The following is a 26,582-nucleotide window of genomic DNA, read 5'->3' as shown; positions in this document are numbered from 1 at the left end:
GACTATAATACATCCTCCAAACCCCAGCAGGCTGTCTTATCCAACTGAACTTTAAAAAGCTGGTAAGTTCCTTAAGGCTCAAAGAGGAACCATGATGGTGTTGGTTGGTTGTGTGTGGTCACCTAGAAGCAATTCTTAGGTGACCAAGCAAGTGGTTATTTGCAGCCCTGGTCTATCAGTTGAGTGTAGGATTCAACTTTGTACTTTCAGTTTTTGCTTGCTGTTTGATATGAAACATTTTTTTCAATGAAATATAGCTAAAGAATTTTTAAACAATTATAGATATTTACATTAAAATAGATTCCAGTTACTTTGGTATAATATTTTGTATTTTGAGCTGAATGTTTGAGAAAACAAAGTTCATGCTAATATAGAGAAATAGGCAACATTTTGTTCATGTGAACTATTTTTATACTTAAAGGGCATGCTTGCCAAAGATTTCATTATCATCAAAATGTGGTGGCTTCCTTTCATCTGAAGAGCATATTCAAAAACTAAAAGAAGCAGCAAAAGATAGTGATAAACAGCTAATCATAGTAAGTATTGTGCATCGGAAGTATTTTTATGTTCACTTTGTGCATTATTTTAAGCAAAATACATTTAACTCCAAAATGTTTCCTTATGCTTCTGACTTTAAAGTCATTTTGTTAATCAAATAGATTTACAAATGGGACAGAATTACATCGAGAAAAAGCAATGGGCTGCATTTAAAGCCATGTAGAAAGTGATGGCAGTTCAGAATTTATATTTTAATAGTATTTCTTTTATCCTAGGAAGGGTAAGTCTGAACCAAAGAGGTTCTTCTGTCAAGGGAGACATTTCCTCCCGTTCACACAGAACTTACTTCTCTTAAGATTTATATTTGTATGATATGAAAACTTAATACAATACTTTCACTTTGACACAGCCAGTATATAGTGTACTTCTACCAGCCTCTGGGTGTGAGGTAGCCTTTGGCTTTTTAATCAGTCACTCATTTATTACGGTCAGTGACCAGCACTATAAAATGTTAAAACAGCAAACAATAAAACATCTCAATATTATACAGAGAAGGAAACAAACTGCCTGAGATAATATGGAACTGTGTGGTATTAAAATTAGGGCAACAATGGGGAATGGCCCACCCGAGGTTTTCCATTATTATTTGCCGTCATCACTCTCCTACAGGTAACAGCCAAAGCACAAAATCTTGCCACATTAGCTGTCACCTACTGGCTCCTATCTGAGAGTAAATGTTCTAAATCAGACCTCCCTGGGATTGAATTGGGTTGATGAGATCAGACTGGGAGTCTTGATAGAATGGACAGTACAACAATACATGTGCAGCAGTTTCCACGCTTTCCTTTGGCTTTTAAACACCATCATTTTTGCTTCCTGTTTTTAATAATAAGCATGGCACCACAATTCAAAGGATTAAAAGCTGACAGGATTGCAGTTGAATGCTTTGTCTCTCTTTTGATGCTGCTGTTGTTCATAATAATAAAATTTGTATGCCGCTTAATGACAAAATAGGCCTCTAAGTGGATTACAAAATTTAAAAACCAAGTTACACAAACCATTAAATAATAAATATCCATAATTAAAATACACTATAAAACAGTGTCATTAAAACACTATGGCAATTAAAAATAGGCGATGTAGGTCAAGAAATCAAGGGAATGCCTGTGTAAACAGGCACATTTTCAAAAGCCAGCAGAATGCCAATAAAGATGGGGCATCTTATTTCACAGGGAGTGTATTCCATAATATTGGTGGTATTAGTGAAAAAGCCCACTTCTCTTACCACAAGCTGATAATCATCAGGCTAAGCTAACCAGGTTCCATTTGTGGACGGGAAGTTGGACTTTTAGGAACCTGGTTCAGAATAGTTTAGGAATTTGTATATAAATAACAAGGTCTTGAAACTGACTAGGTGGCTAACAGGCTGCCAATGCAGGTCCCTCAGCACTGGCATATATGCCCATTAAGGTGGTGAGTTGTGCCTTGTAAGGGACATCACTCACCTTCCAGGCTGCAGCATTCTGCACTAGCTGCAGCCTCCAGACCAGCTCTAAGGGAAGCCTCACAGAGTGCTTTATAGTAGTCTACATGTGCAAGTTAGATGAGAGTTTTCTTGTTTATTTTGTTTTTCTGTTGCACCTCTCTACTACATTGTGCTCGAGCTAACAACAATAAAATATCAAAACAAATAAAATACATAAACTAATAAGAACAAATGGCCATTATTGTAGTATGACAGTCAGGGTATGAAGCCAGAAGCTTGGCTGAATAAAAACATACTTGCCTGCTGGCAGGAGGTCTAGTTGGGCCTCCTTTGGCAAGAATTTCCAGAGCCTAGCAGCAGCTTCTGAGAAGGCCCTCTTAAGTTCCTGCGGAACACGCTAAAGGTGTTGGTGGGACAGAAAGAAGGAACTCTTTGAAAGATTTTGGACCTGTTGCCACAGCAGCTCCTAGTACCAAACTTCAGACCACTTTGCTGCAGTGTAGTTGCTGCAGTGGAAATTAAAGGGAAAATTAAAGCATTCACAATGTCCTGATATACATATGTGACAGCCACTGAATTCAAAGTACATTTCATTTGTGGTACTATGAGCTTGTTGCATTCTTGTAGGAACAAAGCATGCTTATATGCTACAAATAGAAATTGCAAGCTATGAATAACTCTATCAAAGCCTGTTCTCAGCATTTCATTACACACTTGTGTGACCAGGAAGCAGAGTCCAGGATGGGGCTACACAGATGAAAGGCCCAAGCAATGTGAGAGGAGTAGCTTTCTTTTGATTCTCAGTGACTTGGGTCAACAAGGGCAAGGAATAAGTTCTTTTTGCCACCCGTCTGTGTTGTGGGGGAGACACCCTTTTTATTCCTCCTACACAAGTTGACAGTTACTGTTTAATTCTATAAGAAGAAATAAACTGCTAAATTTGGGGACTTGGTTGCAGAGTGGAAAATTGTGCCTTGTACAACTTACCCTGGGTGGCCAAACCCCCACTGACAGGTATTGTTCTAGGGGTAAACAAAACATAAACTCTCCTCCCTGCTCTCTCCCATTATCCATAATAACTCCTGGCATTTTGCTAGTTTTTTCCAAAAAATTGGTTGAGATATGATGTGTATGCACACACAGAAAATTTGTTTATAAAATTCGCATTAATCAGAGAGTAATGTAAATATAATTAATGTATGTATATCTTGTTTCATTGCTGGGCAGTCCAATGTATGGGAAAATGTGTGTCTCAGCTTGGGAGCACTTTGAAGATGCTGCTATGAGACCCAAGTATGTTTTTAACCCTGACATTTTGTGCCCAGGCATTTGAATGCTGTTCATAGCCAGTATACTTGATACTTAAAAAAAAAATCACAGAATATTTTATTAACTTAGAGTCAGCAGGTGTTCATGGTTTGTTAACTGCCTATTGCATCTTGGATGAGCAATGTATTTACTTTTTAACATAGGATGCTGGGCAAAAAAGGTTTGGAGCCATTTCCTGCAATATTTGTGGGATGCTTTACACTGCTTCAAATCCGGAGGATGAAACTCAGCATCTGCTCTTCCACAGTCAGTTCATAAGTGCTGTAAAATATGTGGTAAGAACAACTTCTTTTTTACAACATCATATACTTTGGGGCTTTATCCAGGATACTGTATACTGCTGGGTATAGACAATAATCACCCTAAAAACATTGTAGGCAAGAGTTTAAACATGTTTAGCATGCTAGTCAGTTATTTATTAATGCTAATTAATCATACCTTTTCAAGTGTATTTTGTCCTGCTATTTTTTTGTATGAAGCAATATTGCAAGGTATCGCCTAGCACCCAAGAGTTGTCTGTTTTAGCCAGTAGTCTCCTTGCAGTGGCATGCATTCATTTTCTAATGTGTTCTGCTCAATTTACATGAAAAATGTAAATACATGTAAATTAGATATGGCCATGTTTTCCACAAACCTTTTTAGTGTACATCATATAGCTAATAGAAAAAATTTAAGCTTTGCATAGTTGAAATTTATTTTTTTTAATTGTCTACCATATAAAATTGCGATTTGTTTCACCATAATATGCCCTGTAACTTAAATTAGAATCAGTGACGTTTGTTTTCTTTATCATATATGTTACCTTCCATACTCTACATTGACATTGATAAGACCTCCAGGATAACTGAACTGAACTCACCAAGCTTCATTTATGTACAACACAAATTCAATCTTTGGTTCAAGTCTAGCTTGGAGTATAATTATAGTGTACTACAATTCTCAGTCATATAATTTTTTTTAAAAAAAAACTACTTATAGGTGTTGCACTTTTTTAATTGGCTGTCTGAAAACTATCTAATATTTTTTACCTATACAAGGTAACCAAACATTTTAACTATTTCTCTGTATCTGCTCTCCCGGGCCATCTTCAAAATGTTCACAGTGTAGCAATTGATAGTACTATTAAGGCTCCTGTTTTAGCTGTTTGATTGTATGAAAGTACAGGAATAGGTGAGTCTTTTTAATAACGAATATAAACAGAGACTAAGGCTGCAGTCCACACTTACCTGGGAATATGTCCTATTATAGCCATCAGTACTGCTTCTGAGTTAGTAGTACTTAGCATTCATATACAGCAGTATCTCAGTTAACAAAATAGGTGCATTCCTGGACATTACTTCTTTAACAGAAACTTTGCTACCAGAGAGAGGAATAACATGGAAAGATTCAGGATAGATTCCTACACCTGCTCATAGATGGTGGGGGTAGCTTCAACAGGGACTTTAAAGGGTGCCTAAGAAAGCAAGAGATTTCTGTAATGCAAAGCAAACACAAAGGCTTGTCTGTTTCACCCTAGCAAAGCAAAGGCACAGAGGTATCAGTTTATTGATACCAAAGCAAAGACACAGACTCATCAGTTTCTCTTTAAAGCAAAGGTACAGGCTTGAAAGTTTATTCATAGCAAACAAAGCTGATCAGTTTCACCTTTTAAAAAGCCTTCTTTAAAAGGAGCTTAGTTCTTGGAGAATTGTTAATGGAGGTATTACTGTAATACTTGCAGGTGGTCAAAGTTCTTCTGGTACATGATCTCAGTGATATTTGCAACAATTTTATAAAGTAGGTCAGTATTATCACATATTCAAATAGGGAGCTGAAAGCTGCTTGTCTAATGCCACAAAGTAAGTTTGTGGCTCAGATAAGAGTCTTGTATCTTAACTGCTGTACTGCACATAGAGTTGTGAATTCCATTTCTGCTTATTGAAAAACATTGATCTTAAAATAGAACAATTAGTATGGAGAGAAAATACTGGCAGCAAAGTCATTCTTCAGTGCTCAGGCTTTCTCAGGCTTTCCCCTTTTCCTATACAAAACTAGTGACTTCTCTTCTGGTGTATTTTAGAGTTCCATTAAAGTCCACATGCTTTTCTCCTTCTTTGGAGCAACTAGCACCCAAATTCTTGGAAGAAACAAATCACCAGGAATAGATGGCATACCAATAGAGTTGCTACAAGCTACTGAGACTGAATCTGTCCAAATTTTGACAAAAATTTGTCAAGAAATATGGAAAACTAAACAATGGCCCAGAGACTGGAAGCATTCAATATATATCCCACTTCCAAAGAAAGGGGATCCCAGAGAATGCAGTAATTACCGAACTATTGCCTTAATATCCCATGCAAGTAAAATAATGCTCAAGATTCTACAACAAAGGCTCTTACCATATATGGAGCGAGAAATGTCAGACGTCCAAGCTGGATTTAGAAAGGGAAGAGGCACCAGAGATCATATCGCAAACATACATTGGATAATGGAACGGACCAAGGAATTTCAGAAGAAAATCACCCTTTGCTTTATAGACTACAGCAAAGCCTTTGACTGTGTAGATCATGAAAAACTATGGAATGCTTTAAAAGAAATGGGGGTGCCCCAGCATCTGATTGTCCTGATGCACAACCTATACTCTGGACAAGAGGCTACGGTAAGGACAGAATATGGAGAAACCGATTGGTTCCCCATCGGAAAGGGTGTGAGACAGGGTTGTATTTTATCACCCTATTTGTTTAATCTGTACGCAGAAGATATCATACAGAAAGCAGGATTGGACCAAGATGAAGGAGGTGTGAAAATTGGAGGGAGAAACAGCAATAATTTAAGATATGCAGACAATACCATACTACTAGCAGAAACTAGTAATGATTTGAAATGAATGCTGATGAAAGTTAGAGAGGAAAGCACAAAAGCAGGACTACAGCTGAATGTCAAGAAGACTAAAGTAATGACAACAGAAGATTTGTGTAACTTTACAGTTGACAATGAGGACATTGAACTTGTCAAGGATTATCAATACCTCAGCACAGTCATTAACCAAAATGGAGACAATAGTGAAGAAATCAGAAGAAGGCTAGGACTGGGTAGGGCAGCTGTGAGAGAACTAGAAAAGGTCCTCAAATGCAAAGATGTATCACTGAACACCAAAGTCAGGATCATTCAGACCATGGTATTCCCGATCTCTATATATGGATGTGAAAGTTGGACAGTGAAAAAGGCGGATAAGAGAAAAATCAAGTCATTTGAAATGTGGTGCTGGAGGAGAGCTTTGCGGATACCATGGACTGCAAAAAAGACAAATAATTGGGTGTCAGAACAAATTAAACCAGAACTATCACTAGAAGCTAAAATGATGAAACTGACGTTATCATACTTTGGACACATCATGAGAAGACATATTCACTAGAAAAGACAATAATGCTGGGAAAAACAACAGGGAGTAGAAAAGGAGGAAGGCCAAACAAGAGATGGATTGATTCCATAAAGGAAGCCACAGACCTGAACTTACAAGATATGAGCAGGGTGGTTCATGACAGATGCTCTTGGAGGTCGCTGATTCATAGGGTCGCCATAAGTCGTAATCGACTTGAAGGCACATAACAACAACAACAACAACATGTGAAACATTTTGAGGATAATATTGCTCACATCCATCATAACTTGGATGTCACTGTTGGTTCAGGTCAGTATATGGAGATGACCATGTCACACCATCTAATCTGCTAGTGATGGATGTGTCCAGTTATTGAGGCCTGATATGGACACAGTGCTTGGACGAGTATGGCCTATGATGAATCTACTCAGCACTTGCTCCTCATGGCCATTACATCAAGTAGAGAGGCTGAGTCTAGGAGATAGTAAAAGCGTCTTTGGAAGAGGGAGCAGCTGCCTTTCGTGAATCACTCCTGAAGAAACCTTTGTGTTGGATCTTGAAGATCTCAGTAATTATCAGCCACTTGTTAATAACCCCATCCTGGGTAAGGTGCTCTAGCAAGTAGTTGCTATACAACATCAGGCATTGATCCATTTAAGTAGGGCTTCTGGCCTGGGTCTGGCCCTGAAACTGCCTTAGTCATTCTTAATGGATGACCTATACCAGGAGATAAGAAAGAGTGTGACCCTATGAATTCTCTTGGGTCTCTCAGTGGCTTTTAATACTGTCTTCCATGGTATGTTTCTAGGTTGGATATTGGAGCTATCATGCAAAGGTGGTTCTGCTGATACTTGGACAGCCAATTTCAGAAAGTGTTGCTGCCGAACTCCCTGGCATTTATGCTATGAATCCCTATTTATTTATTTATTTATTTGGAGTTGGGTGCCATCAATATGAAGATGGCACAGTTTTTATTTCTCTTTTTCATCCAGTTGGAGTCCTACTCATGACGGCTGTATACCACCTCCAGTATCAAAGGCAACATGCCTCTGAATGCCAGGCACTGGAAAATAAAAGCAGGAGAGGGTATTGCCTACATGATTCCTGCTTGTGGCATTTCCATAGGTATCTGATTGACCAGTATGGAAAATAGGATGCTAAACTAGATAGGCTTTTGGTCTAATCCAGGAGGGCTGCTCTTATGTTCTTATGATGGCCAATAAACTGCAGGTCAATCCAGGCATGACAAAGGTCCTTTTGATGGATGGTTCACTGGCCTGGGTTTCAGTTACTGGTGTTCATCCTGAGCTAGATGGGGTTTATTTATTATTTTATTTATTTATTTATTTATTGCACTTGTATACTGCCCCATAGCCGAAGCTCTCTGGGCGGTTTACAGCAATCAAAAACATTAAAACAAATATACAATTTAAAACACATATTTTAAAAACAATTTAAAACACAATTTTAAAATTTAAAACAATATAAAAACAATTTAAAACACATGCTAAAATGCCAGGGAGAAGAGGAAAGTCTTGACCTGGTGCCAAAAGGATAACTGTGTTGGCGTCAGGTGCACCTCATCAAGTAGGTCATTCCATAATTTGGGGGCCACCACTGAGAAGGCCCTCTCCTTTGTGGCCATCCTCCGAGGGAGTAGGCACCCGGAGGAGGGCCTTTGATGTTGAGCGTAGTGTGCGAGTGGGTTCGTATCAGGAGAAGCTTTCCATCACATATTGTGGTCCCAAGCCATGTAAGGCTTTATAGGTCAAAACCACCACCTTGAATTGAGCTCGGAAACATACAGGCAGCCAATGCAAGCGGGCCAGAATCGGTTTTATATGTTCGGACCGTCTGGTCCCTGTTACCAATCTGGCCGCTGCATTTTGCACAAGCTGCAGTTTCTGAACCGTCTTCAAAGGCAGCCCCACATAGAGCGCATTGCAGTAATCTAATTTGGTGGTTACCAGAGCATGGACAACTGAAGCCAGGTTATCCCTGTCTAGATAGGGACGTAGTTGGGCCACCAACCAAAGTTGGTAGAAGGCACTCCGTGCCACCGAGGCTACCTGAGCCTCAAGTGACAGAGATGGTTCTAGGAGAACCCCCAAGCTACGAACCTGCTCCTTCAGGGGGAGTGCAACCCCATCCAGAACAGGTTGGACATCCACCATCTGATCAGAAGAACCACCCACTAGCAGCATCTCAGTCTTGTCTGGATTGAGCCTCAGTTTATTAGCCCTCATCCAGTCCATTGTCGCAGCCAGACACCGGTTCAGCACATTGACAGCCTCACCTGAAGAAGATGAAAAGGAGAAATAGAGCTGCATGTCATCAGCATACTGATGGCAACACACTCCAAAGCTCTGGATGACCGCACCCAACAGTTTCATGTAGATGTTGAACAGCATGGGGGACAGAAGTGACCCCTGCGGAACCCCATACTGGAGAGTACAGGATGCCGAGCAATGTTCCCCAAGCACCACCTTCTGGAGGCGACTTGCCAAGTAGGAGTGGAACCACCGCAATGCAGTACCTCCCACTCCCAACTCAGCTAGTCTCCCCAGAAGGATACCATGGTCGATGGTATCGAAAGCCGCTGAGAGATCAAGGAGAATCAACAGAGTCACACTCCCCCTGTCTCTCCCGACAAAGGTCATCATACAGGGCGACCAAGGCTGTTTCCGTGCCAAAACCAGGCCTGAAACCCAACTGAAATGGATCCAGATAATTGGTCTCATCCAAGGGGTTGAACAAGTTTGCTTCCTGGGGGTGCTGATTGATCAATCTGTGCCATTGGAGGTGCCAGTTGCCTCCGTGGCATAGAGGATCTTCTCCCAGTTTAGGCTAGTGTGTCAGTTAGGACCCTACTTGGAGAGAGATGGTGTAGCCTCAGTGATCTGTGCCCTGATAACCTCCCAGTTAAACTGCTGTAATGTATTGTTGCGTGCTGTGATGTGTCCTTCCCTGGCTCTCCCTGTCAGGTTCCTACCTGCTCGTGGTTACTGCCTGTCTCTAGGCACCACCAGGGACTCCACCAGTCCAGACCGCACTCTCTTATGGTTTACCTATCCGCTCTAGCACAGATCTCAACAGATCCCCCTGCTAGGCAACCACCAGTAACGTCCCAATACTAGTATTCCCAGAGACTCTGAATACTGGTATTGTTATTCTCTTCACCGCTGCCACCATTTGTTACAGTTCCCCTTCAGCCTTGGTCATTACCTTACCCTCCCTTCTGGTCTGTGAAACCCCAGCCAAGGATCAGGCCTTTGGTAAACGAAATTAAGTATTTATTACAGATAACAAAGCTAACAAGATTAACAAGATTTCTTCTTAAGGCACATAAGCATATGGTTTTACTCAATACTAATCCGAACTCCACCTCCCTCCTTCTTCACTCTCTCCTGGCAAAACAACTCTCTCAAACCCCACCAACCAACCCACTCAGTTCTGTTCTCCCCCCCAGATTCCACTCTCACTCTTCCTTTTATACATCCAGCCATTTTAAACACTCAGCCAATCATCTCGCATTCTACTGCCCATTCACTCCCCCTCCTCTTTCACTCCACTTACCATGTATCTTCTAAAACAACACTTACCATATATACATTAATATAGGAACATCACACGTGCCTCCCCAATCTCAGAGCGGTGAGATTTCCTGGGGTCCCTGTGCTCGCCCTGGGTTTGGTTTCCTTGGGAAGAAGGTCAGCGGAGACTGTGGTGTCTTTATGAAATATGGTTTGTTTATTTACACACATTCCAACCTGAGCTTAGGATGGAGGGGTTCAAAGCATCAGCAGTCCAATATCCAGCTTTCCCATCAGTGTTACAGGAGGGGGGGCTCTCCTGAAGTGTTTCAGTAACAAAAGGGTCTTCCTGGCCCATTCACCAGTTGCTGGGAACCTGATAGACCCATTAACAAACCTGGCCACACTATTAGCTTAACAAAAGAAACTCATCTGGCCAGCAGAGCGAGTTTCTCTCCCCAAGGCACAGGATTCCAAATAAGAGACTGGAAGGGGACTCATAGGAATTATCCATTCCAATCCCCAAACTCACAACACTATTATACATAGGGTTGCCTTTGAAGGCAGTTTAGAAACAATGATTAGCCCCAAATACTGTGATTAGTCCAAAGTACAGCTGTGAACAACTGTTAACTGGAATTGGGTATTGTGATCACAGTGCAATTGGCCTCTACTTGGCCAGTTACACTGACTTCCAGTTTGTTTCCAACCTGAATTCAAAGTGCTGTGTTCAATCAAAGCCCTTTAAAGTTTAGGACAACAATACCCAAAAGACTACTTGTTTCCATATGTGCCTGCCTGTATACTAAGATATTCAACAGAGGCCCTTCTTCGGTCCTCCCATCATCTGAGGAGCAACACAGGAAAGAGCCTAATGGATGGTGGCACTCGTGAGTGTGGACTGTTCTCTCCAGGGAGGTTCATCTGGTACCTACCTGGATATAATTTCAGTACAAATATATTTTTATGTTGCTTTTATATTGTGGTTTTCGGTTTTTATTTGTAACATTAACTTTTTGGAAGCCACCCTGGAAATTTATTGCAGGGGTCAAAATTTCCTAACTAAATAAAAATGTAACTTGGACAGACAGAAGAGGGGTGTTTCTTCTCATACTTTTTTCCTTGGCCATTGTTTTCCTGGCTGAGTTTTCTTTCAGTATCGGAACCTATCTGGAGAAAAAAAGCTGTGTGTGTATGTGTGTATATTCTGTGGTAAAGAGGGTTTTTGCAGTTGAACCTATAAGATCTGGTTCATATTAACAAATACACTGTGATTTATTTATTATTTGATTTATATCCCGCCCTTCCTCCCAGCAGGAGCCCAGGATTGTGATCAGATTAAAGTTGTGTTGTTAATATGCCATTGGCCAGTTTGCGCTTTATGATAGGCCATAGTCCATAGCTTGCCATGAATGGCTATCTGGTCTCTTTTGCTTCTTCCCATGCATACTAGGAGAAAACAAATCATAGACCCTGACTTAGTGTTGCATCTGAACCAGAGACTGTGATTTGTTTCACACCCAAAGGCCACATTCAGTAAGCCAGATGACATTCAGTAAGCCAAGAACAAAACTTGGCTACAGATCATAGTTTGTTGGGAGCAAAAAAACCTCACAAGCCCTGGGTTGGACATAATGTTAAGCTGGAGGTCATAATTTTTTCATCCCTGTGCAAGCTAGGAGAAGTGAAGTAGACACAATTCATTTGTCCACAGTAAGCTATAGTTTATGGCTTAACATAAAGTGTGACTGTAGCCACTGTGTTTCGAAAGCAGAGCTTAGATGACTCAGCCATTACATCTGTGCATTCCCAAAACTACATAACCTAGCTGTTTTGAAACTCTCCTTTCCAAAACTCTGGGTTTCTGAACATGTAGGTCATCTCAGATATATGTCTCTTGCAGTGCAGGAGTTCATTTGCAACGTTCCTGTTTGTTTATTTATTTATTTAATACTGCCATATCAGAAAATATCAGGGGTCTTTACAGTTATAAAACAAAACACAATTAAAGTGACTGGCTAATCCATTTGGACAGCTACAAAGGTCTGTTGGCATAAAAAGATCTTCAAGAGACTCCTGAAAGTCAGTAGTGACGAAGCCTGCCAGATCTCTGTTGGAAGAGTGTTCCACTGCATGGGACTGGTGAGGTTAAATGCCTCACTTCTATTGGAGGATTTTTAAGATTTATTTATTTAGTATATTTATTTATTATTTGATTTCTATCCCCCCCTTCCTCCCAGCAGGAGCCCAGAGCGGCAATTTGTATATTTGTATGCCACTTTTCATTGCCAGGTAACCTCAAAGCAGCTTCCACAGCAAGAACAAAACAATATAATAAAAACAATTCAGAACGTAATAATAATTAAAAAAACTACCACAACATCAATAAATAACACCACAAAATATCACAAAACAGGCTGAAATCTCAAATCAATCTAGAGAGAAAGAGAGAGAGAAAAACAAATATACAGTAAAGTCATCATAATTAAAGTCATAATTATAGTAATTATGATTATCTCTACCCTGTAAGGTTGAATACTTGATTGAAAACTTGCAAACAGGGACTAGTATGTTTTCTCTCTGTGGATTCACTTAAGTATAACTTGGGTGTGCTTTCTTACTGAAGTTTCTGTCAGCCGTTGATAGCACTCAACTGAAAGTAGTGTGGTTAGAGTTGAATTTTCTGCATTTATTTACAAAGCATTCATGTTTGGGGGAGTGAATTGTCAGAGCTTGAGCTGGAACATTAGCTTTTCCTGGTGTAAATTAATCCCTATTTTCCTTCTGTTCCAATAAAGTTTTTTCCTCTTCTAAGCAAAGGACCTTGGTTTCTTGCTATTTTTGTTTATATTCAATTTTTTTGTATGTGCATTGTAGCCTAATGGCTGACTTCTTTAAACACAGTTCATTCTTTTGTCGTGTAGTAGTTATACTCCGTTATAAACAAGAGTCTAGACATTTTACTTAATTGGTATTTACTTCCAGATAAAACTGGACTGTGAAAACATTAGGTAACCTAACTGCAGATGGATCTATACGAGCCTGGTTAGATCCTTCACATAGTATGGCTTTAAGTCTTCCCCATGTCATACTCATTGGAATCCAGAACTGTAAATCTTCATTCAGTTTTCACAGCCAAATTATGTTCATGTTTGTTTGGAAATAAATCCTATTGATTTCAGGGGACTTCATCCGAAATGTACATAGTTCAACCTTATTTTATTAGTTATTTAGATTTTTACCTTGTCATTGAGATATATTGTCAGATTTGCTTACAGTAAAATATTAACATCACAAAATATCTAATATATTAATATAAGCCTAAATCAGCAACTATTTTAAAGTAGCATCTAAATAAAATAGATCAACAAAAGTTAAAACAAAAAGGTACAAAGCCAGGGGAAATAAAAGGGGGTTGTCTGACATTGGAAAGACATCAGAGTGGATGCCTTGTGAATCTCTCTGGAAAGAGCATTCCAAATCTGGGGCATTACTATTTTTTTCCTAAGCCCTCGCTGGTGGCCACCCACTGCACCTCAAATTCCTAGGGAATCAGATGGCAGAGGAACCTGAAGACGGCCTGTGATGAGCTCAAAGTCTGGGCAGGCACATGTGGAGAAAGATGATCCTTCAGATATCCTGGCCCTCAGCCATGAAGGACTTTAAAGGTTAAGACCAGCACATATTATTAGTCCCAGAAGTGGATCAGGAACCACTGAAGCTGGCAAAGTAATGGCTTACTATGTTTGTAATGCCTGATCCCAGTTAGCAGCCTTGCAGCTGTAATCTGAATGAACTAGTTTTCAAACTGTTTTCAGACATAGTTATGTGTGATACCTTACATAATACAACCTTTTATAAATGTTGCCCTCAGTTTATGATGCCCTGTATTGCCATTGGTTAGACAGAATTAAATCCAAAACAAAGATGAGAATATTTCTGGCTTTCTAAAATTGAAACCTATTCTGAATAGGATGGAACAGAAATCTGAATGTATTTATGAAATGTAACTGTTACTGCTAGTGTTGAAAAGGATCTTTGTCTGATAGCTGTGGTTGGTTGCATCACTTTAGTATGCTTATTTGAAAATGAGCATTAAGGTAGCATGTAGCACTGAAAACATAACAGTATACGGGTGTTTGAAAAGTCATTTAAATTTAGAGGACAGAACATCGTGCAGCAAGTTTCCCTTTCTCCCTCCTTCAAAGTGTTTTGTGGTTCAAGTATATGTAAGGCTTGTAGATCAGGCTAGTAAACTATATTTAACTTTCATACTTCTGTAACTACTGCTTTCCGCATCCTTTTTGAGCAACGTAAACTAATTTCTGGATAAGTCCCATCTTAATAGACTTAAGTGGATTTTTGTTTTGTTTTTCCATGCAGGTACTGCTCATTAATCACCATCAGTGTGGATCTGAAGAAGACTTAATTACCTAATTTTTGAGTATGTTTAACTTCAGATACACACAGCATAGCAACTTTCCCCTTTAGGTTCTTAGAAGGTAGTTATTCTTTTTATAGTCTCATTTTTGTGACTATGATAGTTATAACCAGTGACAAAATAAATGATACCTTGTTTGAACCATTGCATGCCACTCAGTTCATTGAAAACCTCCTGGAGGTCTTTTGCATGCCAAGATGTTAAAATGTACATGCTGTTTGTGGAGGTAACTATGTTAAAGAAAGACAATTTTAACAATCTGTTCATTTCAGAGGTTAGAATACATACATGCACCTACGTGTATATATAGTTGCTCTGCATTGCTGTTTGGGGAATTGGCCTAGTTAGTGAAATAGGCCTGCCAATTCTGATTTGTATTAGAGTTGTTCAGGGCAAAAGAAACAAAGAAGAAAAACTGACATTCTGAAATATAAAATGTATATAACAGCTTTCATATGGATAAATGAAACAACACAATCGAGTTTGTTGCCTGTTAAACGAGAAGTAGGTTTTAAGGGTGCACTGTAGAGGGTGGGTGGGACGTGAAGTCTTGTGCAAGCAGAAATCCATTCTGCTTATCACTGACAGTGTCGGATATAATCCATAGATTATTCAAGAAATAATAATTGTAAGCAATGGGTTAAGCAGTGTAAAAGTGTGTGTTTAGTCAAGCATTTATTATGTGCTTTTTTAGGGCTGGAAAAAAGAGAGAATTTTGGCTGAGTATCCTGATGGCAAGATGATAATGGTACTTCCTGATGATCCAAAATATGCACTGAGAAAGGTAGCTCAAACTTTTAAAAATTGTATTCTCTTCTTGGTTTTGCACATGAACAAATAGTTTGGTTAAGTATCTATATCAACTTGGCTCTTAATTTCAAGAGCATTTAACAGGTTAGTGACATTTTTATGCCTATGTAAACTTCAGCTAAAATATGAAGTCTGTCTCCTAATCAACACAAAATCCATTGCAACCAGAAAGACCTATTTGTAGCAGTGTTGCCTTAGTGACCCCTTACTTTTTGGTTCTCTGCATTGATTAGAGAAACTTGAAAATATAGTTGTGAATGCATATGAGCTGGCATCGTGTCTCTTTTCACAATTAAACATCTTAACCGTTGCCCTTTACTGTCCACATGGGCTTGTAAACAGGTACAGATAAAATAAGTATGATGGTCCTGTTAGTTTGGATAATATCACAGTTGCCAAAGTGTTAGTCCATAGTTTGTTGTTGAATAAGAGTAGATAACTATTCTGACAGACAAACCATCCACCCCAAGGGGCTTCACTGAGCCCTCCAAGAAAAATATGGTGCCATGTAAGCTGAAGCTGAACTGTTCAACTTTAGGGACTACTTTTTATTATTATAAAGAGAACAAAATCCCAGCTTGGGTGTGATGTTTTTCTTCCGTGGAAGAAAAACTTTGTCAGAACTTGCAGAAAAGATGAGTCAGAAAGATTCCTGAAAGATAACCACTCTTAAAATTGATTATTACTAACACTTGGATAGCAATCTAGCATAAAAACCATTCTGGCTGTAGACAATTTATTAAACATACAGGCTTTTTTGTGTGAGCACAGTGTCTGAATGTAACAGGTTCACCATAGGGCAGCCTTTCCCAACTAGCGGGCCACCAGATGTTGTTGGACCACAATTCCCATCTTTCCTGACCATTGGCAATGCTGGCTGAGGCTGATGGGAGTTGTGGTCCAACAACATCTGGTGGCCCACTAGTTGGGAAAGGCTGCCATAGGGCATAACGAAGTCCTGTTCTTCTAAACCCTCTTTCCCATTGGTGTGTGTACAGGGAATAGAAGGGTACTCACACCCCTTCTGTCTTCATCCAGCTCACACCCTCTGCTAAATCCAGGAAAAACAGGCTCCAATTTTGCTTTTCTTGACTGAGCAGATGGAGTGACCTGAATGGATATAGGGAAAGTGTGTATAGGTATCCCTGTGCATGCACGCCAAAAGAGGCAGGAGTGGGGAAATACGGAGTCTGATGACTTATAGCTGACTTTCTAGGAACAGAAAGTATTCATGGTGGACTGGATCAAACCTATTTCATTTTTAAAGTTTTAGATTCTTCCTAAACCAGTAGTTGAAATAGGTATGTTATGGATCCATTTTGTTAGATTGCATTATTTAATATATTAATCAGCTAATTGCTTGACTGGAGTGGCACGTTTTTTATGTTATTAATGGCATTTTTTGGCATTTCTGAGTTCAACATAGCATATAATCAATTGGTAAATATAAATATTTAAATGGTAGGGCTGAAATTCAAAAGCAGGCTGTTTATTGTTTTGGGAATTTGAGTTATGGTAAGTTACCACAATAGGGAATGAGGAAAACATACAGCTGTTGATCTATCTAACTGGGGGTGGTTATTTCACACTTTCTTTTAATATTGCGAAAATACACTATTTTTTTTATAACAACACAAAAAGTCATTGTTCTTTTCCAAGGTATTGCTTACTGCAGTTGCTGTTCATTATCTGTCTATAGATCCTTCAGTAGACTAGAACTTATAAAAAATAATTTATTACTACTTTGGAATATACTGGGTATAATTCTTTTATGCTGTTTTGAGCAGGTTGATGAAATCAGAGAGATGGTAGATAATGATCTGGGATTTCAACAAGCTCCTCTTACGTGCTCCAGAACTAAGACACTATTATTTATTTCTAATGATAAAAAAGTAACTGGCTGCTTAATCGCAGAACATATCCAATGGGTAAGTAAGGCTGTGTCAAAAACAAATGTTTTTTTCTTTTGTTCTTTCTTTCAGCTCTCTTTGTCTTAGTAAATATTCACTAATAGGCAAAAAACCTTGCGGTTTAAGAACATACCTATAGCCCACAGCTATTTCTATCAAACTTTAAAAAGCAGGGAAATTGGGCAGCTATAGTGAATGCATCAGGGGAGCAGGAGACCTGATCTCCTCTCTGAGATATTGTACTGCCCTACAAATTGGTCAAAATGCAAACACCATTTGGGTTGGTCTTTCACAGTCCAATCCACTTCCTGTGTAGCTTGGAAGAATTTGGTAACGTGCCTCTGAGCATATGGTGAGTGGTGGCAACACCATCTCCAAAGATAGAGTTTTATTGGTCAGTGTCATATGATGGTGAAGACAGCATTTTTTGTGTTTCAAATTGGAGATTATGTTCTATTTCTATTTTGGGTGCATTAACAGTGGAATCTGAAACTGCAGTTTCATGTAAAACCAGACTGATTCCAGTATGTTGCTACTTCAGCAGTGACTCTAGCTGTTGGAAAAAAGAGGATGCATGTTTTCAGCCTGCTATGTTTAAACCACTTCATTTAAGGCAAGGTGGGCGCGGTGAATTAAGAACATACAGCACACCTAGCATTTTGCTAGAACATATTTCACCTCCCACTGTTTTATCTTGTGCAAATTGAGACACTCCTGAGGTCCACTGGAGACTATTCTGCAGACGTCAGTGCCATTATTCCACAATTATGTTTGGAGTTTTTTTAGTGTACATTTTGCAAAGTGTTGCTGTACTTCACGTATTCACAGAAATAGAAAAAAAGAAAATGGTCTCCTATAGGAAACTTCACTAAAATTACAAAGGAAATCAGACATATTCAAAGTGACCATCTGAACTGTATCAACTGTCTTAATGTTGCTTCCTCCCTGCTAAAGAAGATCAGCACAGCACATAATCTTTCTATTATTTGGGCTGATTGCAGGTGTTGCCACCACTCACCATATGCTCAGAGGCACATGTTACCAAATTCTTCCAAGCTACACAGCAAGTGGATTGGACTGTGAAAGACCAACCCAAATGGTGTTTGCATTTTGACCAATTTGTAGGGCAGTACAATATCTCAGAGAGGAGTTCAGATCTCCTGCTGCCCTGGTGCATTCACTATAGCTGTCCAATCTCCCTGCTTTTTAAAGTTTGATAGAAGTAGCTGTGGGCTAGAGGTACATTCTTAAACCGTAAGGTTTTTTGCCTATTAGTGAATTTCCCAGCTTTTTAATCCAGAAGGTAAGAAATGGGATCCTGTGCAAGTTTGCTGAGAATAGATTGATCATTTGCATGCTTATTGAGTTCAATGGGATTTACTCCCCTGCAATCATGGTTAGGATAGGTGAAACTGACCACAGAGGATGGGGAGGGGGGGAGCAGGAGGAGGAGGGAGAGGAGGAAACGCAGAGGGGAGGACTGGGAGGGGAGCAGGCAGGAGGGGGAGGGGGGGAGGACAGGTTTGATCATTTGCATGTTTATTGAATTCAGTGTGATTTACTCCCGTGCAGTCATGCTTAGGATAGGTAAAACTGACCGGGGGGAAGGGAGGGCTGGAGTGGGCAGGGGAGGAGAAAGAAGGAAGAGGGGAGGAGGAGGGGGAGGGGAAAGGGGAAAGAGAAGGAGCATATTGGAGGGGGGCAAAGGAAGGGGGAGGGGAGGGCAGGTTTGATCATTTTGCATGCGTATAGAGTTTAATGGTATTTACTTCCTTGCAATCATGCTTAAGATAGGTAAAACTGACCATGGGTAGGAGGAGGGGGAAGGGGGAGGAGGGTATGGGATGGGGATGGGGAGGGAGGGGCAAAGGAAGGGGGAGGGAAGGAATAGGAGGGAGGACAAGGGAGGGAGGGTTTGATCATTTGCATATTTTTTGAGTTCAATGGGATTTATTTCTATGCAGTCATGTTTGAAAATGGAAATGGACTGCCTTCATGGTAAACGGTATTCAGAGGTGGTTTCACCATTGCCGCCTTCTGAGGCTGAGAGGCAGTGACTGGCCCAAGGTCACCCAGTCAGCTTCATGGCTGTGTGGGGATTCGAACCCTGGTCTCCTAGGTCATAATCCAACACTGACCCAGGGAAGGGGCAAGGAGGGGAGGGGGAGGAGATTGGGTGGGTGAGCACTGGGCAGGAGGGAAGTCCCTTTCCTTTCCAGAAGGAAAACATTGTGAACAGTATCATTTTTTTTCCAGGCTGTCCCCCACCTTTTATTCTACAGCAGGCACATGTAGCCTCCCACCCAAATTTAAACCAAAGCTTTCCCTGGTCACATCCACACCAGGCCTTTATTTCGCTGGACAGTCATGGCTTCTCTCAAAGAATCCTGGGAAGTGTAGTTAGTGAAGGGTGCTGAGAGTTGCTAGGAGACGCCCTGTTCCCCTCAGAGACCTTCAATCAGAGTGGCTGACTGTTAAACCAGTCTGGCCACTGGAGCTCTCTCAGTGGAACAGGAGTCTCCTCTCAGCACCCTTCACAAACTACACTTCCCAGGATTCTCTGAGGGAAGCCATGACTGTCTCAAGTGAAATCAAAGTCTGGTGTGGGTGAGGTCCCCTGATTAGCCAAGCCCAGCAGCTGTGAGGCATTTAGAACACTAACAACAGTTGGTTCTTACTGAGCATGCCCTGCGTTATCATAGGCTGCCAGCCAATGATGATTAAATTAATTAAAAATCAGCTAGGCATTTTTTTTAACTTTTCAACTGCAGAAGATGAAGGTCAGAGTATGGGGCAAGGTCAGTATTAGGATTACAGGTACTCTGTGAATATGGCTGATTTTTTTATGAATTTCAACAGATTATGAGAACTCTCAGATAAAAAAGTCCAAAAGGGCTCTGGGGTTTTTTTCTCTGTTTTTAAACTTTGAACTCTCTATTCTCTCTGACTGTTTTGTGTATCGCCATGAAAATTGAGAGGGTTGTTAAGTAAGCGTTTCTGAGTTCAGGGCTATAAGTTTTGTAAGGTTTTGTTTTGAAATGAGCTTATGGGAAGCCTCAGAATGGCATGGGGTTATTTTCAATTTAACATTGTGGAATGTGAAAAACCCATGCTGGGTATAGTATACAGCCACTCTTGTGGCTGTATAATTTCTGTAGTATTCTCTGAGGGTTTACAATCCATGCTGTAAAGAGCGTTATTTGCAAACGGCTCAGTGTTCCAGACTATCTAGCAGGCTGGTTTTGGGCTTTTGTTTTGTTTTTAAACTTCCACATGCTTCTTGACAGAGCTGGTGGTAACTCTTGCAAACATGCCCTTCACCTGAGATTATCCCACCTGACACCTCACACTTGGTTCAGGAAATTCCCACCCAGTGGGATGCTCATATATGCTCTCTGCACCACAAGCTTCAGCCCTTCCACCTTTTGTCCCACCCAAAAGATAACAAGGTGACCACTGGTGTGCCCAGTTAGCACAATATGATGTAGGTATAGGAACTGAATAGGACCCTGTTATGGTAGCACGCATGACCAGCAGACACTCAGGAATTTAGAAAATAACTCTATTAAAATACAAGATGCTAAATAGTATATTGATGTATAGTCCCTTCCTGCCCTACACCCCCAACTAATATGTAATCGACCCTTTTCTACCCAGCTCACTCCCACAACGCAACCTCCCTCCTTGTACTCCAAATTCCAAAAACAAAAAAGCCCTGTCAAAACAACTGTCTTTTATTCAAATCTCCTTAGCACTCTCACTTGCACATCCCCTCCCACCTGGCAGACTTACATCACTCATACTCCCAGGCATTCAGTTAACTCCTTCAAACCCTTAATAACAGTTCCCAACAAGTGATTTCATTATAGTAATCCTTTCTGCAGTAGATAATGTAGGCTGTTTTAATGGGGGAAGGAGTAGCATAGAGCAGTTTTCTTCCACCTTGGATCCTCAGATGTTGCTGGACTACAACTCCCATCATGTCTGACCACTTGCTAACCTGGCAGTGGATGATGGGAATTGTAGTCCAATAACATCTGGGGACCCAAGATTGAAGAACACTGGCATAGAGGAACCATTTTCCTTAGTAATAGCATTATGTCTGAAGCAGTCTGTGGTAGATTTACTCACACTCAAAATTCTAGCTGTCTGTAGCAATTGCCAAGCTTTATGGAGACAATGTTCTTCCTGTAGTTTTTGCCAGATAGCACAAGGAAGTTGCAGGGGAAGGGCTTTTTTAATGAGGTATTTATTTATTTATATAAAATATTTCTATCCCACCCTTCTACCCTATAAAAGGTGCTCAGGGCAGCTTACAAAAATAAAATCAAACACGTACATAATAAAATTGTAAACAATAAAATCACAAAAACATTAAAATACATAAAATACAATTAAAATACATAAAATGCTATACACACACACATACACATATATAGGGAGTGGTACTAAAGGGGACTACAAGGGTAAAATTTAATGTAGAAGGCATAAAATCATAAAATCTGTCAGGCTCTACCTTCAGTCCCTCCCAAAGACTCTCCAGAACAAGTTTGTTTTTAGAAGTCTCCAGAAAGCCATCAGGGAGGGAGCAGAGTGGATTTCTTGGGGTAGGGTGTTCCAAAGATTGGGGGCCACAGCTGAAAAAGCGCTCTCCCACGTGCCTGTCAGTCTAACGTCTTTCACTCCAGGCATGCTGAGGAGACCAGATGATCTGAAATCCCGGGCAGGCATATATGGGCGTAAGCGGTCCCTCAGATACACTGGCCCAAGGCCGTTTAGGGCTTTAAAGGTCAGAACCAGCACTTTGAATTGGGCCCGGAAACAAATTGGGAGCCAGTGGAGTCAATAAAGCACAGGGGTGATTTCCCTCCCATCCTCCAGAAAAAAACAGGTGAAGTCCTAATGAGGGATACTATCAAGATGAATTATAGGCTTCACCAGCTGGTCAGAACAGACACATCCTGGGGGGGAAAACTGGTGCAGGCCACCCCCTAAGTTGTGTGTGGAGCTGTTGTTGCCTCTAGAAATCTCCGTCAGCTGATTATTTGGTTGCAGACATAAATGCTGCCTGTTTTTTGTTCAATTCCTAATAACAAGAATGGCAAAAATATATTTGAATAAAATTCTGAAAGGAGGCAGTCATGAAAATATCTAAAATAGACAAATCAATCATTTATTAGTTGTTCTAATGCACTTTTCAGGATAAAGTATGATAAAACTAAGTTTGTTTTCTAGGGATATAGAGTTATTGAAGAAAAGATACCAGAAATTGGTTCAGAAAATGAGAAAGTCACCTTTGAAAGACAAAAGGCTTGGTGCTGCTCAACATCTCCTGAGCCTGCTATCTGTGGCATTAGTCGCATCTGGGTGTTTAGCATGATGCGGCGGAAGAAAATTGCTTCTCGGATGTTAGAATGCTTGAGGTAAGCATTTTTTCTGTATTAGTATGATCCGTCTGTGACTGGGGCCCCCATCATAGTGTCTGTAGGTGCACGTGCACCTTTCCTGATGCCCATGAGAGCACCAAAATCCAAAAATTGGCACTGTGTTCAGCGTAGTTTCTCTTCTTCCTTCTCCCTCTCTGGCCTCAGCACAAAACCTCCTATCCCTCTGCTCAGATGCCCTTCCTTCTCATTTCTAGTCAGAGAGGGGGCAATGAGCTGTGGTGGATGTGCGTATGAGGAACGGAAAGATAATGTTCATGAAAGGAAAGCAACAATTTAGCAACAGCTACAAAGCAAAGCCATGGGGGGGTAGAAATCCCTCAAATGGGAGGGACTAGTCCCATGAGAGAGAGTTGAGTGGAGAAATTCTGTACCTGTCTCAATCCAAATAAGCCAGAGGCCTAGGCAAGCCCCCCACCTCCCCCTCTTTCCCTTTCTGATCCTATTGACTTTCTCTCCCCACCCCCCAGTACTTTCTTTTCTGTGGGGAGGAGTAAGCACCAGATTGGGGGCACATATCTGAAAATACTGTGGGTTGAAATCTTTGGCTAAGTTCAACTTATTTTGAGGGAGTAGGTCACTTCTGTCACATGACCGTTCAGTCCATTTCTTGCCTTGTCATCCAGATGGTTGGTTTTTCCCTTAGCTCTGCTAATGTATTGCCTCATTTTTATCCTGCTGGTTTCTGCTTATTCCTTTTGTCTTATCCTGTGTTTGGTAAGTCTACCATGATTCCTCCATTGGCCTTTCTCTCAATTTTTTCCTGTTTTTTTCTTCAGCCCCCCACCCCCATTGCAAGCGGCACAGCACTTCATTCTCTTTCTCTCAATGCTTGTGTTATCATCTGTGTTTTTTTCCTCCTTTTGGCTCTCCATTTTTTTTAAACCCCCTCAGTTTTCCCACCTATTACTCTGTTAAACCTTTCTGTCTCCCTGTCATCTGCCCCCGTGCTTGGATCAATCAAAGCAGGAGTGGGTTTTGAGGGCAGAATTAAGAGCCCACTGCCTGTGCTGTTCTTGAGAGTTTTTTATTTGAACACTCTTCCTTTTCCTACACATCCCATCTCTTTCTGTGTGTAAGAGAGACAAAATGGCAGCCTCAAGTTCTTCAACCACAGTCAGTCAGACTTTTCAACTAACACCTGAAGCACTGGCTCAAATAAAGGAGGCACTCCTTGGTGTTTTGTCTTCAAAGCTTCTTGCTACTAATCAGTCTCAGGAGGCCTTCCAGTGTTCCATACAGCACCACACTCAGGCATCATCTATTGCCTCTGCCCCCTGGTGTTTCTCTCCTATACCCACTGTTGACCAAGGCCACCAGCAGAGTATTCTTGTTGCTTGGGTAACCAAGATGCCCAAGACTGTACTTTCTGCCAAGAGGGCTTGTAGGCTGTTCCTTGGATAAAGAAGATGCCCTATCTCCTGATCCATATACAGTCTCAAGGGGGCATATGCCTAATTTTCCAGTCTGGAATCCTCTGGCTCCTTTCATGGATCTTGTGTGTGATGAAGAGGAGTGGAGTGCAGGTTCAGAGATAGAGGCTTCTTCTCATCTATTGTTCCACACTGAACACTTCATGCCTCATCCTTGTAAGTCTCTAGCGGTGTTGCATTTGAACACACTCCCATCTGAGCCTCCTCCTGCCCCATCTAAGGAGGCATCTTTTTAAAGGAGCCCAAATCATCTGTCAGATCCATTCCAGTGCCTTCAACCTTTAAGAAAATAGCCCAGTGAGAATGGGATGCCCTCCTACAGTCTAGGCAGCTATATGTTTTGGCTAATCGGTTTTATACTACAGAACCTTCTTTTATGGATCTGCTGAAGATTCTGGATGTGGATGGTCTGGTTTCTGCCTTCATTTCCCACTGATTGCTGCCCAAGGAAGGGGATGTGCAAATCAGAGATGCTTCTGAACAATGGTTGGATTACGCTCTTTGCAAGTCCCATGAGGCTGCTGCCCTGTCTATAAGGCCTACTGTACTGCATCCATTTTTCCCCAGGCTTCCATTGTTTGGTTGAATGATTTGTCTCACCAGAACCCTAATAGGGTCAGGAAGACACTACTAAAATTGAATAGGGCAGAGGGTTTTGTTGCAGACACTATTCTGGATGTGATTCAATTCTCTGCTTGGCCCCTAACTGCTGATACTGTTATAAGAACAACATTGTGACTTCGCCACTGGGATTCTATAATGGAACCAATTACCTAGGGAGGTGGTGGACTCTCCCAACACTGGAGGCATTCAAGAGGCAGCTGGACAGCCATCTGTCACTTGATGGCCTTATTGGCACCTTCCAACTCTACTATTCTGTGATTCTATTCTGATACAGGTGTGTGTGTGTGTGTTTGTCTACTGCTGCATATGTGAGGTTGAAACTGTTCAGTGATTATGCCGTCAAAGCTGTCCTGATTGATCCAAAGATGATCTGAAAACTGATATTGGTGACATTTCGGCTTGATGAGATATGTTTTCATTGATATGCACCCTATCAGTCCTTTCTTTCCAATCATATCCCAGGGAGAGGCTAGGATTTTTGGTGTAACAAACAACATTGGAGCCGGAATCATTTTTCAGGCTGATCCAACAGCCAGTCTGGGAGGCATGTTCTCTTCTGCCACCTCAGGGACTAAAGGGGGCAGAGCCCAGCAACAGCCTCATCAATAGTGACACTGATGCCCTTCCAGTTGGGGAGGGGGGTTGTCTTCTGCAGTTCTAGAACTGGTGTCAGATTACTACCAACCGGTGGGTGCTGGAAGCAGTTCTAGATGGCTACAAAATATATCTGTAATCCCTTCCTCCCAACTGTTTTGTTACCTCTCCTGTCTCCACTTGTCCGCAGAAGTAACAGGTAGTTGTGGAGGGCCTTCAGCACCTTCTTCTCCTTCTGGCTATCAATGAGCTGGACCCTGAAAATAGCTTTGCTGGGGTTGACTTCGTCTTCATTGTGCCCAAGCGCAACAAGTCTTGGTGGGCCATTTTAGACCTGAAATTTCTGAATTAGTTTGTGTTCACTAAAAATTCAGGATGGAGTCCCTTTCATCTGTCAGGGAGGCCCAGCAATCTTTGGATTTCCTTGCATCATAGACCTAAAAGAGACCTACCTGCACATTCCAATCCATTCTTAGTACAGGAAATACCTTTGCTTCAAATATGGACCGAATCATTATCAATATCGGGCGAAGCCATTCAGCCTCTCATTTGCACCTCAGGTTCTCATGAAAGTGATAGTCACCCTGGTGGCACACCTCCACCTCCTGGTGTCCATCTCTATCCCTACCTCAATTACCTTTTCATCTGCTTGGACAGTGCCCTTCATTTGGAATAGGATGTTTGTCTCACTCTGCAGGTCCTCAGGAAGATCATGAGATGAAAAATGAAATAGAGGAAGCATCCAACTAGGAAATGTAGTTATGGGTGACTTCAACTACTCTGATATAGATTGGCTACATATGCGTTCCAGTTGCAACAAAGAAGTAACATTTCTAGATAACTCCAAATGACTGTCTAGAACAGTTGGTCAGGGAACCGACCAGAGGGGCAGCAACCCTCAACTTAAGTAACACCCAAGATCTGATGTGAGATGTAAGCATTGTTGAACTGATTAGGAGCAGTGACTATAGTGCTATTAAATTAAACATATGTGTAAATGGCTCATTAACAAGAAAATCCAGTACTGTCACATTTGAATTCAAAAGAGGAAACTTTCCAAAAACGAGGGCTCTGATTTGGACCCTTCCATCTCGACCAGATCTTCTGCTCCATCCAGAT

The 26,582-nt window shown here is 41.0% G+C and overlaps 1 protein-coding gene across 6 annotated transcripts in view; it reads left to right on the top strand.

Annotated features, from left to right (window-relative positions):
• ESCO1 (establishment of sister chromatid cohesion N-acetyltransferase 1) overlaps positions 1-26,582 on the top strand; it is an 88,732-nt gene that overhangs the window by 12,130 nt on the left and 50,020 nt on the right. For all 6 annotated transcript variants that reach the window (XM_061596685.1, XM_061596669.1, XM_061596660.1 and 3 more), the window contains 5 exons: positions 422-536; positions 3,457-3,588; positions 15,343-15,432; positions 17,246-17,386; positions 22,604-22,791. In XM_061596685.1, the coding sequence (XP_061452669.1) occupies positions 422-536; positions 3,457-3,588; positions 15,343-15,432; positions 17,246-17,386; positions 22,604-22,791 (666 nt within the window). The remainder of the gene's footprint in view (positions 1-421; positions 537-3,456; positions 3,589-15,342; positions 15,433-17,245; positions 17,387-22,603; positions 22,792-26,582) is intronic.

Source organism: Rhineura floridana, chromosome 1 (assembly GCF_030035675.1).
Source record: "Rhineura floridana isolate rRhiFlo1 chromosome 1, rRhiFlo1.hap2, whole genome shotgun sequence".
Taxonomy (NCBI): domain Eukaryota; kingdom Metazoa; phylum Chordata; class Lepidosauria; order Squamata; family Rhineuridae; genus Rhineura; species Rhineura floridana.
This window is presented reverse-complemented; position numbering and strand designations above follow the sequence as displayed.